General features: G+C 43.8%; 1 protein-coding gene across 5 annotated transcripts in view; it reads left to right on the forward strand.

The window, feature by feature from the left end:
* LOC124013029 (ras/Rap GTPase-activating protein SynGAP-like) overlaps positions 1-17,268 on the forward strand; it is a 92,918-nt gene extending 75,650 nt beyond the window's left edge. For 3 of the 5 annotated variants that reach the window (XM_046327139.1, XM_046327140.1, XM_046327143.1), the window contains 9 exons: positions 1,549-1,739; positions 2,241-2,445; positions 3,173-3,790; positions 4,388-4,912; positions 5,564-5,731; positions 8,060-8,271; positions 8,501-8,528; positions 14,560-14,877; positions 15,716-17,268. In XM_046327139.1, coding sequence (XP_046183095.1) covers positions 1,549-1,739; positions 2,241-2,445; positions 3,173-3,790; positions 4,388-4,912; positions 5,564-5,731; positions 8,060-8,271; positions 8,501-8,528; positions 14,560-14,868 — 2,256 coding nt within the window. In that variant the 3' untranslated portion in view covers positions 14,869-14,877; positions 15,716-17,268. Of the gene's footprint in view, positions 1-1,548; positions 1,740-2,240; positions 2,446-3,172; positions 3,791-4,387; positions 4,913-5,563; positions 5,732-8,059; positions 8,272-8,500; positions 8,574-14,559; positions 14,878-15,715 lie in introns of all 5 variants that reach the window. The other 2 variants (XM_046327141.1, XM_046327142.1) reach the window with 2 other exon arrangements.

Below are 17,268 nucleotides of genomic sequence, written 5' to 3' on the forward strand. Positions count from 1 at the left end.
AACCCGCAGAATCTAAAGCCTGGTCACAATCTTTCACTTTTCATTAACCGAAAAGCAAATCTTGGATGACAAAGGAAGTTAAAAAGACTTATTTCTTATTAAAACCAACATGTTTTTGCGTATACTGTATGCTTCCTTGAGATATCCCATCCTAAATGCATTCGTTTGGATAATACGTGTTTGTGAGGACAAATTCCATTGTCCTCCAAGAGTTGCTGAATATTTTGCCAATTCCAGCTGAGCAAGGTAACAGCAATGCTACACCTGCCACCTTTTTCTTCACGGCTTGAGCCACGACTGATTACACTCCTGCTGTTGTCAATGCTGCCCGCAACACTGTCCGCATGAGGCGGAGCGTGTTAGTGAGGCAGCAAGGCATTAGACATGCCTTTTATCCTACAAAAGTAACTTTTTCTATTTGCTACGTTTGCGTTTGTGTCTTTGAAGTGTAACAATACATCTAAAGTGACTGTAATACAGCTGTAACACACTTTTATTCTGCTGATATAACTCCTGCTACTAGTTATTCTCCCCCACCCCTTTACACCTCTTCTCTCACCACCTCTTGGCTAAAATCCATTTGTATTTTCACTCCCTCCACTCCCGCTGTTCACTTGGCTGAATTCCATTTCTATTTTGGCTCCCTCCACTCTGTTCACTTTAAAATGACAAAATCCATTTTATAAGGGAGCATGCAAATGCTTTGGAGGACTGGCAAATATCACTTAAGTGAAACTGAAATGGGAGTGAACGAGGGGGAAGGGAAAATCACTTTTTATTGTCTGAGATCAAAATGCATAACAATAGGGTGAAATGACACAACATCTGCAAAATCTACACCTCAACTGAAATATTGGACACCTCCAACTCTAGGGTTTCCCCATGTAATCAATGAGTGGAGTGAGCGACTGAACACGTTTGTTTTAATTGAGCCCGTGGCTGCATCTCCATAGACTAATAGTGGCTTCCTCTCTTCGTCTCCCTTCCTCCATGTGCACTGTTCTGAGAACACCAAACAGGTGATAACAATATGGTTGACATCTGCTTTCACCTGCTCAAGTCCTTGACCTCAGTGTCGATGAATGAGAGGAAAAGAAGCCACTCTAGACTATTGAGATGTAGCCAAATTCTCTCCATGATCCCTGTATCCCAACTCCATGTCCTTTCTCCAGAAGTGTACACTTATGCACTCCTCCCCACTCATTTATAAGCACTGAGGCATGGGCGTGATCAAAGCTGTTCAAGTCCGGTTTTGAAGGGCCAAAACACTTCTCGTTTCTGTTTTTAACTGGTAGTTAATTTCACTCATCTCGTATCCCAGGTCTGAATCAGTCCCTGGTTAGAAGGAAAGAATGAAAACCAGAAGTGTTTTGGCACTCCAGGACCGGAAATGAACAGCCCTGTGCTAAATAGAGGTTCCAACACATTTCTTATAACAGTATTTTCCTTTTGAATCCATTAATGGATGTGAATGAGTGCACTCTTTGGGAGAAAGGACAGAATTTGGGATAAACAGTCACATCTTTTCATTTACGCTTTGTCTCCCAGGACGCTATTCTGAAGCTTGGTCCCTTGCCGCGTCTGCTGAATGACATCAGTGTAGCTTTGAGGAACCCCCAGCTCCACCGGCAGGCCAGCCACCAGCCAGACAGGCAGCAGGACAGGCTCATCACACGGCCCTCCTTCAATCGCCTGGTATCATCCGATTTCCAGAGCCTCATGATGCGGGACCTGAACAGGTAACTGCTCCGGGCTTAAACGCACCATCTGTGTAAGAATTCTTCAGGTTCAATAGTCATTTCAATTGATTGGGGCGGCAGGGTAGCCTAGTGGTTAGAGCGTTGGACTAGTAACTGGAAGGTTGCAAGTTCAAACCCCCGAGCTGACAAGGTACAAATCTGTCATTCTGCACCTGAACAGGCAGTTATGAAAATAAGAATTGTTTCTTAACTGACTTGCCTAATTAAATAAAAATAAAAACAATATGCATTTATTATTGAAGAGCATGAGTTATAAATGCCTTGTTTAACCTTTAATATAATCCAACAGCTAGGGTGGTACAATTTCATTGTTGATGCTTTTGGTTGTCGTTTGTAGTCTTTGTAAACAAATAATGTTGATGCAAAGAGGGGTGAGGTGTGAGCCTTGAGGGTCCCCTACAATATATACTGTAGTATAGCTTTAAAATACAGACCCTGACAATGGCAGTGATGATAGATAATGATGATGATCATCTCCAGCTCAATAGACATCTCCCGTCTCCCCTCCCCAACCGCGGGATTATCTGGGGGTGGTGTCCTCTCGTCTCATGTAAGCATGGGAAGCTTTGCAGAACGAGACCCCCACGGCTCAAAGGATGTTTTCTACGTGACCCGTCCCCCCTTGGCTCGGTCCAGCCCTGCATACTGCACCAGCAGTTCTGATATCACTGACCCGGACCCAAAGGTAAACTTTGATGCATCGATTTATCGCCACTTAGCAGACATCAGTAAATTGACCAACAAAAACTTTGAGTTGGACACATACACTGTGTATACAAAACATTAAGAACACCTTTCCATGACATAAACTGACCAGGTGAATCCAGGTGAAAGACACCTTATTGATGTCACTTGTTAAATCTACTTCAATCAGTGTAGATGAAGGGGAGGCGACAGGTTAAAGAAGGATCTTTAAGCCTTGAGACAATTGAGATGTGGATTGTGTATGTGTGCCATTCAGAGGGTGAATGGGCAAGGCAAAAATGTAAGTGCCTTTGAACAGGGTCTGATAGTAGGTGCCAGGTGCATCGGTTTGTGCCAAGAACTGCAATGCTGCTTGGCTTTTTATGCTGAACAGTTTTCCGTGTGTATCAAGAATGGTCGACCACCCAAAAGACATCCAGCCAACTTGACACAACTGTGGGAAGCATTGGAGTCAACATGGGCCGGCATCCCTGTGGAAGTCCATACCCCGACGGATTGAAGCTATTCTGAAGGCAATAGGGGGGAGGGTGCAACTCAAAATTAGGAAGATGTTCCTAATGTTTGGTATACTCAGTGTATATTACAACTTGTAGTATACCTCAAAATGTAGTTATGAATTTCCCGAATAACTAAGTAGTGAACATTGTTATAAGTGACATTGTAATAGGTTATTCCAGTTGACAGGTTATGTTCTGTCTCTCTCCTAGGTCCTCAGTGTTAACAAAAGCGTGTCCATGATGGACCTGCAGGACTCACGCATGAATAGCATCTCCAACCTCCATTCAGTGGGCGATATGCTCAACTCCTCCCAGGCCTCTATAGCAGGCTTGGGCCACAGTTTCGGGAACCTGGGCGGCCCGCTTCGCATGGGAGGCCATATGTCCGCCGGTGGCTCTGGGAGCTCCGGCTTGAGGCTAAGCCAGATGGGGGGACCCCTTCACCACATGGGGGGTCCCACTGACTCTCTCTCCCAGCAGCAGCAACATGCGGCAGCCGCCATGCACTTCCCCCTCTCCTTCCAGAATCCCCTCTTCCATCTGGCTGCCGACAGCCCTCGGGGTCAACCCCACAGTCGTCCTCAGGCCCAGCCACCTCCCCCTCCACTCTTGTTGGCCCCAGAGCTTGACAATGCCCACCACCAACAGGGCTACATGCGGGCATTTGGCCACGGCGGCTTTTCGCGTAGCGAGGACCTTTCAGCCCTGCGGCCACAGAGCAGTCTGGTGCAGCCCAGTGTTGTCCACTCGCACAGCTACAGTGACGACTACACGCGGCAAAACCAGAACGCTGAATACGCCCGGCGCCAGCTTTCGCTGCAAGTACAGGTCGGTATTCCAGGAAAATATCACGAAATCAATTTCAATTAAATTCAACTTTATTCATTCCGGTAGCAGCATTTAAGATGACATTGGCAGAGCCTAAGTGCATGTTAACAAGAATACATCCCTTCATACTAAACATACACCACACGGTGCATGTAACACCTGTAGACATTACATTTAGCAATCAGGCTGTTGCAGACTGTTGTTGCGGTCTGTTGCATTGACAAACCCCATCATAGATTTAAATAGATATTTCATATAATTTCAAAATAAATTGACAAGATGAATTCACCCAGCAGTCACTTTTTAGAAGCATTGATAGTGAAATGTACAGTATCTGCCTATTGTTTGTATGACTACTGTAGATGCTTGAAAACAAGTTAGACAGGGATTGTCCAATTAAAAGGAGTTGTCCAATTAAATTGACTTCACAACCATTCTTCATCTCCTTCCTTGTCTCTCCTCTTACACTCTCTCCCTCTCTCTCCCTCTCCTATAGTATTTGATCTCAAATACTGTATCTTCTTTTTCTAAATATTTCCTGCCCCCCCTCCCTCTTTCTCCCTCTCTTCCTTTTCCCGCCCACCCTCTCTCTCTCAGGAGAATCTTCAGCAGCAGATTCTTATGGGCATGACCCCTCAGACGGCCACAGGCACGGGCACTCCCACCTCCTTGGCCACTCCTCCCTCCACCGTGTACCCTGTCCGTCATGGCTCCGTAGCACCGCCTCCCCCACAGCGCCTCAAATCCCAGCTGTCCATCAGTCCCGGGGCCACCTCCACCCCTCCCAAGGCCCGCCCCCAGAGCAGGAACCTCCTTCTCCAGTCGCCCGACTCCAGCTTTGGCGGCAGGCAGCCCTCGCAACAGCAACAACAGCAGCAGTTGTCCGTCAAACAGTCTGACAGCCCAGCCCCTGGTCTCCCGCACCAGTCGAGCTCTGCCAGGGATGGCCAGGGGGCGCCACAGGGGGGGAACGGAGAGACCACAGACACCCCGACTAAGAGCACAAAGCAGCCTCAGACCACAGACACCCCAACTAAGAACACCAAGCAGCCCCAGCCGCAGTCCCAGCAGCAGCAGCATCCTCCACAGCAGCACCTGCTCAAGCCGACAGTCAATAAACAGGTCTATTAATGGAACGCCATGGGCTCTGTGTTGGAAGGCCTGGGTATCCAGCTGGAGAAATCCAGGAGACTTGAGATCGTGTTAGTCCACTGAGCTAAAGCCTTGGCATTAGCTCTGGGAGCTAAAACGAGTCTAGAGTTCTCAGGCAAGGTTACTTGTCACAAACCACCTCGGCTACATGTACAATCAAACCTGTTAATAACCGGTGCCAATATTAATCACACTTCTGTGATTCTCAGAGTCTCCGCTGATTTAGGAGGGATGGATTACTGAGATAGCTTAGCCTGTGTCACAACTTCAGTGTTGATAACATGTCATTTCTGTTCGATTTTAAACAAATCTATATTTGTTTCCCATAATGTAAAAATTATGTAATGTAGATGGAAGATCAAAGAAAATCAATTATGTATTGAAGGCTATTGTTTGGCATATTGTAAAGATGATGACGATGGATAGCCAACCAAAAAGCACAGAAAGGTGTTGCTGGTTTAGCTAGTCATTTAAGTAATCTGTTTTAACAGTTTAGACAACATCACAAGCTTTCCTAAATACTTTCTGAGATAGGAGTACCTTTTAGTCTTAATAATCTTGATAGCATGATCATGTGATTTCTGAGCCTCTTCCTGTATCATCTTGCCTCTTTGCTTTCAGGGTTCTCAGTCCCCCTCCACCCTGACCCCCAACGAGCGCACTGTGGCTTGGGTGTCCAACATGCCACACCTCTCTGCCGACATCGAAATATTGCGTAGCTCATCGAACCTTGAGGACCTCAAGCTGAAGGAGTACTCCAAGAGCATGGATGAGTCACGCATGGATAGGGTGAGTCTATTTTGGTGGTGATGACAGCCTCTCTGGTAAATTAAAGAAGGTTTCTAGATTATAAGGGAATGTCTTTATCTGATTTCCATTTTGTTGTATGGTAACATTTGACCTCCAGCATGATGTTCCAAGAATGTTATGGCAGGGTCAAAGGAAAACCTTCACTCTATGTCATAATTTGATGCACCATGATTGGGACCTGAGAATATTGCTAGACTGTTCCTTGAAGAAAGGAATGCTTTAATTAATTGAATTCCTCACCTACCAGATGGTACATACATTTTTTCATGCATGTTTTTCACACTGTGAAAAAGTCGCCAATAAAGTGCTACAGGTGTGGAATAAAGTGTAGTATAGAAGCCCTAATACCATACCCGTCTCCACGACCAGGCTAGCTTTACTTTTATCACCTTAAATAAAAATATTTAAAAAGTTCAAATGATTGAGTGGTGGGTTGACGTGACTAATTGGCAAAAGGGGGGTTCAACTCAATATCAGGAAGGTGTTCTTAATGTTCTGTTAACTCAGTGAATTTGTAAATATCACCATCATCGTTGAAACACCAGCGCATAATGGTTATTGTGGTACAGCGTGATATAAGCAGAATTCAATATAATTCCCCCCGATTTCAACTACACCCTTAGTCACTTTATCCTGGGGCCGCGTATGCCTAATACAGTTGAAGTCGGAAGTTTACATACACCTTAGCCAAATACATTTAAACTCCGTTTGTCACAATTCCTGACATTTAATCCTAGTAAAAATTCCCTGTCTTAGGTCAGTTAGGATCACCACTTTATTTTAAGAATGTGAAATGTCAGAATAATAGTAGAGAGAAGGATTTATTTCAGATTTTATTTCTTTCATCACATTCCCAGTGGGTCAGAAGTTTACATACACTCAATTAGTATTTGGTAACATTGCTTTTAAATTGTTTAACTTTGGTCAAATGTTTCGGGTAGCCTTCCACAAGCTTCTCACAGTAGGTTGGGTGAATTTTAGCCCATTGCTTCTGACAGAGCTGGTGTAACTGAGTCAGGTTTGTAGGCCCCCTTCTACCCACACATTTTCTGTAGGATTGAGGTCAGGGCTTTGTGATGGCCACTCCAATACTTTGACTTTGTTGTCCTTAAGCCATTTTGCCACAACTTTGGAAGTATGCTTAGGATCATTGTCCATTTGGAAGATCCATTTGCGACCAAGCTTTAACTTCCTGACTGATGTCTGGAGATGTTGCTTCAATATAACCATATCATTTTCTTTCCTCATGATGCCATCTATTTTGTGAAGTGTACCAGTCCCTCCTGCAGCAAAGCACCCCCACAACATGATGCTACCACCCCCGTGCTTCATGGTTGGGATGGTGTTCTTCGGCGTGCAAGCCTCCCCCTTTTTCCTCAAAACATAACGATGGTCATTATGGCCAAACAGTTCTATTTTTGTTTCATAAGACCAGAGGACATTTCTCCAAAAAGTATGATCTTTGTCCCCATGTGCAGTTGCAAACCATAGTCTGGCTTTTTTATGGCTGTTTTGGAGCAGTGGCTTCTTCCATGCTGAGTGGCCTTTCAGGTTATGTCGATATAGGACTTGTTTTACTGTGGATATATATACTTTTGTACCTGTTTCCTCCAGCATCTTCACAAGGTCCTTTGGGGTGTTCTGGGATTGATTTGTACTTTTCTCACCAAAGTACGTTCATCTCTAGGAGACAGAATGGGTCTCCTTCCTGAGCCGTATGACGACTGCGTGGTCCAATGGTGTTTATACTTGCGCACTATTGTTTGTACAGTTGAACGTGGTACCTTCAGGCGTTTAGAAATTGCTCCCAAGGATGAACCAGACTTGTGGATGTCTACAATTTATTTTCTGAGATCTTGGCTGATTTCTTTTGATTTTCCCATGATGTTACAGTAAGTAACGAGGCACTGAGTTTGAAGGTAGGCCTTGAAATACATCCACAGGTACACCTCCAATTGACTCAAATTATGTCAATTATCCGATCAGAAGCTTCTAAAGCCATGACATCTTTTTCTGGAATTTTCCAAGCTGTTTAAAGGCACAGTCAACTTAGTGTATGCAAACGTCTGTTCCACTGGAATTGTGATACAGTGAATTATAACTGAAATATTCTGTCTGTTAACAATTGTTGGAAAAACTACTTGCACAAAGTAGTTGTCCTAACCAACTTGCCAAAACTACAGTTTGTTAACAAGACATTTGAAAACTAGTTTTAATGACTCCAACCTAAGTGTATGTAAACTGTATATGCTAATGCATTCAGAATTCCAGAGCATTGATCTCCCTCTCCTGTCGTCTCTCTGCCAGGTAAAGGAATACGAGGAGGAGATCCATTCCCTGAAGGAGCGTCTGATAATGTCCCATCGGAAGCTGGAGGAGTATGAGCGCAGGATGCTTTCACAGGAGCAGCAGACCAGCAAGATCCTATCACAGTACCAGAGCCGGCTGGACGACAGCGAGCGCATGCTGAGGCAGCAGCAGCTGGAGAAGGACAGTCAAATCAAAGGCATTATCAACAGGTGAGCTCGACCAAAACAAGACAAGAAAGAAGGTTCATGTCTGGTTGCTCACTTGCCTAGATAGCATTTACTTTGAATGCATTTACTTTAGAGAGAATTTCAATTCCCTGAACATCATATCTGTTTCAAAAAACGGAAAGGCTAATGTTAGGAGCCAAAATAGTAGAAATAAAAGGAATCATGGCTCTGTAGCTTTCCCTAAAATAAACATTGTCTCCTTCTTTTCCAGGCTCATGGCTGTGGAGGATGAGTTGAGAGTGAGTGCCATTCCTGAAATCAAGCCCAGAATGTTCAGAGAGCAGGTCTGTCCGTTTGTCTGTATGACTGAGAGTGTCTTCTAGTCTCTGAGTCTATGGCGTGTACGTCGACATGGTTTATTATGGATTCACTGGTCTGTCATACATGCCATGTTTACATTAGTAGTGGCAGCATGTAGCTAGTGGAATGCATTTGGAAACCTGCCACTCTGCAACATGCTTACCCAGATATGACTGGGTTACCCAGATATGCCGTAACTGTGGCAAAAAAAAGACTGTAACATACACTACCATTCAAAAGTTAATGTCCTTGTTTTTGAAAGAAAGGCAACTTTTTTGTCCATTCAAATAACATCAAATTGATCAGAAATACAGCGTAGACATTGTTAGTGTTGTAAATTACTATTGTAGCTGGAAACGGCAGATTTTTTTTAATGGAATATCTTCATAGGTGTACAGAAGCCCATTATCAGCAACCATCACTTCTGTGTTCCAATGGCACATTGTGTTGGCTAATCCACGTATCATTTTAAAAAGGCTAATTGATCGTTAGAAAACTCTTTCGCAATTATGTTAGCACAGCTGACAACTGTTGTTCTTATTAAAGAAGCAATAAAACTGTCCTTCTTTAGACTTTTTGAGTATCTGGAGCATCAGTATTTGTGTGTTTGATTACAGGCTCAAAATGGCCAGAAACAAAGGACTTTGTTCTGAAACTCATCAGTCTATTCTTGTTCTGGGAAATGAAGGCTATTCCATGTGAGAAATTGGAAAGAAACGGAAGATCTTGTACAATGCTGTGTACTACTCCCTTCACAGAACAGAGCAAACTGGCTCTAACCAGAATAGAAAGAGGAGTGGGAGGCACCGGTGTGCAACTGAGCAAGAGGATGAGTACATTAGATTGTCTAGTTTGAGAAACAGACGCCTCACAAGTCCTCAACTGGCAGCTTCATTAAATAGTACCCATAAAAACACCAGTTGTCGTGAAGAGGCAGCTCCGGGATGCTGGTCTTCTCGGCAGGGTTCCTATGTCTGTGTCTTTGTTATTTTGCCCATCTTAATCTTTTATTTTTATTGGCCAGTCTGAGATATGTATTTTTCTTTGCAACTCTGCCTTTCTAAGTAAACCCAAACTTTTGAATGGTCGTGTCCTTAACCCCATAAAGGGCCTTGATAACTCATGGACCCAATCCAATTTCTCAACATCAGTTTCCCTTGAAAAAACCCATGGAAACATCTACAATGGTGTTCACTTTACATTGATGAATTAGTTTACTTGACAACATACTATATATAAATATATATATATATATATATATATATATATGTGCACCATGTCTGTTCCGTCGTATGTAAGTTGTTGAATGTCTGTCTTGGCACAATGTCCCTACATTCTTACCACCACTGACAAAAGACAAAAGTTTCATATTGAGGCATGTCTAACTCAAAGTAGGTGTGAATGGCATCTACTGTATGATGGACTAGACCGGATGTATTTATTTTTTATTTTTTACTTCACCTTTATTTCACCAGGTAGGCCAGTTGAGAACAAGTTCTCATTTACAACTGCGACCTGGCCAAGATAAAGCAAAGCAGTGCGACAAAAACAACAACACAGAGTAACACATAAACAAACGTACAGTCAATAACACAATAGAAAAAACTATGTACAGTCTGTGCAAATGTAGAAGAATAGGGAGGTAGGCAAAAATAGGCCATAGAGGTGAAATAATTAGAATTTAGCATTAACACTGGAGTGATAGATGTGCAGATGATGATGTGCAAGTAGAGATACTGGGGTGAAAAGAGCAAGAGGGTAAGTAATGATATGGGGAGGAGGTAGTTGGGTGTGCTATTTACAGATTTTCTATGTACGGGTACAGTGATCGGTAAGCTGCTCTGACAGCTGATGCTTAAAGTTAGAGAGGGAGATATAAGACTCCAGCTTCAGTGATTTTTGCAATTTGTTCCAGTCATTAGAAGCAGAAAACTGGAAGAAAAGGCAGCCAAAGGAAGTGTTGGCTTTGGGGATGACCAGTGAAATACACCTGCTGGAGCGCGTGCTACGGGTGGAGTGTTGCTATGATGACCAGTGAGCTGAGATAAGGCTGGGCTTTACCTAGCAAAGACTTAGACTTGACCTGGAGCCAGTGGGTTTGGCGACGAATATGTAGTGAGCACCAGCCAACGAGAGCCTACAGGTCTCAGTGGTGGGTAGTATATGGGGATTTGGTGACAAAACGGATGGCACTGTGATGGACTACATCCAGTTTTCTGAGTAGAGTGTTGGAGGCTATTTTGTAAATGACAAAGCCAAAGTCAAGGATGGGTAGGATAGTCAGTTTTACAAGGGTATGTTTGGCAGCATGAGTGAAGGAGGCTTTGTTGCGAAATAGGAAGCCGATTTTAGATTTCATTTAGGATTGGAGATGCTTGATGTGAGTCTGGAAGGAGAGTTTACAGTCTAACCAGCCACCTAGGTATTTGTAGTTGTCCACATATTCTAAGTCAGAACCGTCCAGAGTAGTGATGCTAGTCGGGCGGGAGGGTGCGGGCTGCAATCGGTTGAAGAGCATGGACTCTATCTAAGAAGTAGTTGGTGAACCAGGTGAGGCAGGCCTGCTCACTGAAGTGTTTTAGGGAGCGTTTGACAGTGATGAGGGGTGGTCATTTGACCGTGGACCCATTGCGCACGCAGGCAATAAGGCAGTAATCGCTGAGATCCTGGTTGAAGACAGCAGAGGTGTATTTAGAGGGAAAGTTGGTGAGGAGAATATCTAAGAGGGTACCATTGGGTACGGATTTAGGGTTGTATCTGTAGGTTCCTTTATAATTTGTGTGAGATTGAGGGCATTTAGCTTCGATTGCTGGAAGGCCGGGGTGTTAAGCATGTCCCAGTGCAGGTCACCTAACAGTACGAACTCTGAAGATGGATGGGGGGCGATCAATTCACATATGGTGTCCAGGGCACAGCTGGGGGCTGAGGGTAGTCTATAGCAAGTGGCAACGGTTGGAGACTTGTTTCTGGAAAGGTGGATTTTTAAAAGTAGAAGCTCGAATTGTTTGGGCACCGACCTGGATAGTAAGACAGAACTCTGCAGTAGTTTGCAACTCCGCCCCTTTTGGCAGTTCTATCTTTTCGGAAAATGTTATGGTTAGGGAGGAACAGGATAAAAGTATTGCTAAAGGCTATAAGAACTGGTCGTCTAGTGCATTTGGAACAGAATAAAAGGAGCAGATTTCTGGGCGCGAAAGAATAGATTCAAGGCATAATGTACAGACAATGGTTTGGTAGGATGTGAGTACAGTGGAGGTAAGCCTAGGCGTTGAGTGACGATGAGAGAGGTTTTGTCTCTAGAGGCACCATTTATAAGCCTGGTGAAGTCACAGCATGAGTGGGGGGTGGAAGAAAAGGGCTAGCTAAGTTATATTGAGCAGGGCTGGAGGCTCTACAGTGAAATAAAACAATAATCACTAACCAAAACAGCAATAGACAAAGCATGTGTAGCCGAGTGATCATAGGGTCCAGTGAGTAGCTGGGCGAGCTGGAGACACAGCGATTCAGACAGCTAGCAGGCAGGGGCTAGCAGATGGGCCTCAGGGGGACGTCGCAACTGGAGAGCCTGTTGAAACCCCCTCAACCGGCTATGTTGGCAAACCAGTTGTGATGGATTGGCGGGGCTCCGTGTCGGCAGCAAAGGGTCCAGGCCAATTGGCAAAATAGGTATTGAAGCCCAGGAATTGTCTGATGGATCTATTTGGCTAGCCGGGAGATGGGCCTAGCTCGAGGCGAACTCCAGGCTAACTAGTGCTTGCTTCGGGACAGAGACGTTAGCCAGTAGTTGCCACTTGGATAGCAGCTAACTAGCTGCGATGATCCGGTGTGCAGAGCTTGCATTAGGAAAAGGTTCAGAGCTTACGGTAGAAATCCAGAGATGTGGTAGAGAAAAAGCAGTCCGATATGCTCTTGGTTGATATCACGCTGCGCAGACAGTCAGGAATTGACCGGGTTGAGGCTGGCTGATGTCCTAGTAAACGGTGATGACCGCTAGCAGTGGCTAACTGACTACTAGCTAGTAGCTAGTTAGCTGGCTAGCTCCTCATGCGGGTTCCGGTTCTAAAGTATAAAACATAGTAGATCCATACCACATTGGGTGAGGCGGATTGTACGAGAGTATGTTGAAATTGAGATTAAAAAGATATACGAAGAAAACAATATATACACGAGACGGGACAAGACAAGACAGGACAAAGACGTGTGACTGCTACACCATCTTGGTAGAAGGTTGAATGGTGTAGTAAATATTTGGGGTGTTGCTATGCATTGCAATATATTCTACTGAGTCCTAGGGAATGGAGTTTTATCAACTGGACAACATTTGATTGGTTGAAGGTGATCCAATCACTGACCAATTTGTTTTGCAAAATTCCCTCATTACAGATGTAAGCACAAACAGTTTACCCCCTATATTTCTGAAAACAAAATGCTTTAATTAAGTAGCTTACCATGGTACAACTGTATTAACTTCTATTTAATCATTTGAAATATAAGAACATTGTTTTAATTTTTCAAAAGCAAGAGGCTCAATGTGTGAATCAGAAAGAAGCTGGGGATTGCACTGATAGTAAACAGGGTTTGAGGAAAAAAGTAGAGTTCGGTAAAAAATATAAATAAAGAAAACATTTAAATAAGTGGATTTAGAAATGATGCAAACAATGACATTGATAAAACTCACAATATCTGCTCTATTAAAGCTTCAAACAGCAATGGTTCTATGTAGCACTTTTTGTACTCAAACAACCCTTTTCTTTGAGAGGGTACTTCACTAGATTCTTCGTTTTTTAATGGTTGCAAAGAGGGTTTTCTTCTTGCTAGAGGGTTGTGGGTAATGTGAATTTCTGTTTTCATGTAGCATGATCTCACATACCGTGGTACCTGTGATGTTGGTTGTTGTTTTATTCAAACTGGGTTGCCTCGGTGTTTATGTTCATCAGTTCTTTTGGGGTGGTGGGGTGGATACATTAGCATCTTTGTGTGCTGATACGTCTTTACAGGAAATTATGTTTGTGTACTGAAATTATTAATAAAACAAACATTAAAGGCTATTTATTTTTGTAAGTCTTAGAGTGGATGTCTAATGCTAGTTTTCCATGCATCTCTGTGTTGAGGATGAGTTTGTGGCATCTGCCAGATGACTGAAACAGTGGTTTTGATTGATCAGGAGCATGAGTTTTTGATGATCCGAACAGAGGTTAAACATGAGACTTTTCTTTTATTATTTGAGAAAGGATAGGAGCAGAAGCAGAGAGACAGCATAAATGGAGTACAAATGTGTCGGGCTCATGATCGAACCAGGATCCAAAGGCGAGAGCATTACCCACTCAACCAGGCCATATCTAGCTTTACTTGTTCATTGAGTGTATAAGGCCACAGTATGCAGTGAATTAAGGCAGCCAACACTGTTAGGGTGTCACTGATATGAAGCCCATTGACAAATACATTTTCTCAAATTTTAATGACAAACACTGACTTTTTTATCAATTCCATTCCATGAAGGGAAAGGTTTCTACTGCCAGCTGAGGCTGTATTGCCTCAGACAAATGGTTGGACTACACCTGGTTTGTGTTTATTAAGGCATACAACAACAAAAAATGTTTTGCAACGCAAAATGAAAAATAGCTTTTCTTAGGTATATCAGTCTGTCTTCTTCAGTTGGGTTCCTAATGAACCCTAGACCGACCCCGTGCCCCCCTCCCCCCGGCCCCCTCTCTGTCCTGTGCTTTCTTGTGGGATCTTTCTTTCTTTTCTTTCTTTCTTTCTTTCTTTCTTTTCTTTCATCTCTGTTGGAATTTATCATTCCTCTACTTTATAACCCATTTTTCTTCTCTCCCTCTCTGCAAAACTCCCCCCATCCCCCTCCTCTATCCCCTCCTGTGTGACGTTCTCTCCCCATGCGTTCTCTTCTGACTCCTTCCCACCCACCATTCCGCCTTTTCTCCCTCCCTCCCTCTATCCTGCTATCGATAGGAAGAGGACTCTTCCTCTCTGGGTTCGGCAGACCCCCATGGTCTCCCCGGAGGTGGGGGGGTGACAGCCACCGCCACTGCCAGGCCCGGGGTCTCCTTTTCAGGTGTCTCCTGTGCCAACTCCCCTTGGAAAGGAGCCCTCCCTCCCCTCCCACCTCCCCGCCTACACGTCAGCCACAATGGGGAACTCCATGGCAACCGAGCCTACCCCTCTACTACTACCATGGTTACGCCAGCCAGGAGCACGGCATCATGGACCTCGGCAACAGCAGCATCAAATCCGAGTTTAACCGGGGGGAGAGCGGTCTAATAACGAAATGTGATTACTGAAAGTGGAGAGACGAGCTTTCACTCCCAGAACATCCTCTTGGCTATGTTTCTCCTTTTGCCCTTTTTTCAAATAATACTAGATTTACTTGATAGGGACAGATTTAATGACATTGACACATTGATTTACCAGATGGCAGATGCATTGCACCGTCTTACTTTAGCTTGCGCTAATTTCCAGCATCAGTCACTACATGGGCTTTGAAATAATGAGAATTGGTTCTCAGTTAACAAACCTGGTTGAATAATAATAAAATTACATGTTAGTTTTAAAGACTAAAGGAGCCATGCTCTGATGTTTGACGGCTGATCCAATGATGGTGGTTATGTCGTTTTTAATTCAATGGTCAAATGGGCTTCTATCAGTTTTGAGAATGACAATTAGTAAATCATAGTTAATAACGTGTGGATTGGGAAGGCTTTTTGTACCTCTTTATTTGCCTCATTTTCTATTTCCCTACTAGGGGTTTCATGTTGTGTGTGTGTGTGTGTGTGTGTGTGTGTGTGTGTGTGTGTGTGTGTGTGTGTGTGTGTGTGTGTGTGTGTGTGTGTGTGTGTGTGTGTGTGTGTGTGTGTGTGTGTGTGTGTGTGTGTGTGTGTGTGTGTGTGTGTGTGTGTGTGTGTGTGTGTGTGTGTGTGTGTGTGTGTGCGTGCGTGTGTGTGTGGAGAGAGACAGGTGGAGAGGGTATTTTGTTTTACCATATAGTTATATTGCAGTGGTTGCTAAATGTTTAACTGTATTGCAGTCTAGAATAACTCAAAGATTCGTATTGTTATTTCATCCATTGCCCTTTCACCATCTTCTTCTTTCCCTCCCTCCCTTCCTGCAGCCAATCCAACCGTTTTACGGAGGACACCCTGGAACCTGACTGGCAGAGGTGATATGGGTCCCGGCATAATTCTATTGGCTGGCAAAACATAGAAGAGGTCTGCAGTACATGGCTGCTCCAGATCTGTTGACTTCCCACAACAAGCTGAACTTTTGGATAATTCAAGGGGGGGGGGGGTCTTCACATGCTAACACACACACAAACACACTCCTTCTTGCATTTGCTCTTTCTCTCCCTCTCTCTGCAATACCACTGTAAGTTTTGACCCTGGTGACAATCAGCTCAATATGAGTGGTGATGTTTACATTGTCTGCTTGTTGCAGTGACCCATTCACGAGTGATGAAACATGGCAATATTGAACCTGTTGTTTCTGTTTAAATAGGTATGACAAAGCACAATACTGAGAAAGAGAGAGAAAGAGACTTTGGGGTATCCCAAGATTCCTCCCCCTACCTCAAATATTCACATCACTTTATTAATTCCCCTGTGACAAACCTACTACACCGAGGCCTTCGCGAAAGCAGTAGGTTGTTTAACTGTTATGCTGAACGCGTAACCCGCGGCCAGAGGGTAGAATTCTTGAAAACAGAACCAGCACCCGGGAGCCTGTCGGAGAAACATGCTGCCTACGCCCATGTTTTATTGAAAACAATGGCAGCAATCGGATACTTTTACTGGGTAACGTGTCCAGTTATGCTGCCAAACACTATGGCTCCAATGTATGTTTTTTTAATGTTCTTAGTATTAAACTGAATAGATTAATACTTAGTATTACAGACGGTGAATGAAATGAAAGCCTAATGCCAATACTGCCCCTGTTCTCAGACTATATATCTCTGTAATGCCGTGAACATATCTATCTCTCTGGCCAAATTGTTTCCTCCTTTTCCCTTGTACTGCTCTTCTCTATCTCCACCCGAGAGTAAACAAACTAAATATGCACAGCCCTATGTTTCACAACAGAAGGACAAAAGGTTTCGATTATCTATGTCATCTGGATACAATTTAAACCTAAGGAGCTGGGACATATGGACATTGTTTTACATTTCCTACATATGTGTTTTAATGATATGAATTACTCACCTGGACATGTGTGGTGTTTGTTTCTTTAAATTGATATCCCAGTAAGGTTTCTTTACATTGTGGACAATTCCTCTGGACCACTTCGCTTTTGTATGTATGGGTTCTCTTTGAGATGGAAAAGAGGTGGATTTGACCTGTTCTGCCTCCATCAAAGTCTGGGACACACTGCCCTCTTGTGACCATAGTATCAATCTGCACTCGATAGCAGAGGAAGGACGCTTCCTCAAGTGGTGCTCAGCTACAGAGCTTGTGTTTGGCTGGGGATCAGGGATGCTGCAATTGTCATGAGTGACCTGTTCCAGTTCAATTGACGCCACTCTATCACCTTGGACTTGTGCAGATGCCTGGACTCCAACCTTCAGGTCGTACTCACCTCCCCTTATCATCACATAGAGGTGTGGCAGAACAATCATCAGATGGAATTACTTAATGTCTCAATTATTGAATGGGTGTATCTGTTCCTTGCATA

The sequence above is a fragment of the Oncorhynchus gorbuscha genome, linkage group LG24 (genome assembly GCF_021184085.1).
Source record: "Oncorhynchus gorbuscha isolate QuinsamMale2020 ecotype Even-year linkage group LG24, OgorEven_v1.0, whole genome shotgun sequence".
Classification (NCBI taxonomy): Eukaryota; Metazoa; Chordata; class Actinopteri; order Salmoniformes; family Salmonidae; genus Oncorhynchus; species Oncorhynchus gorbuscha.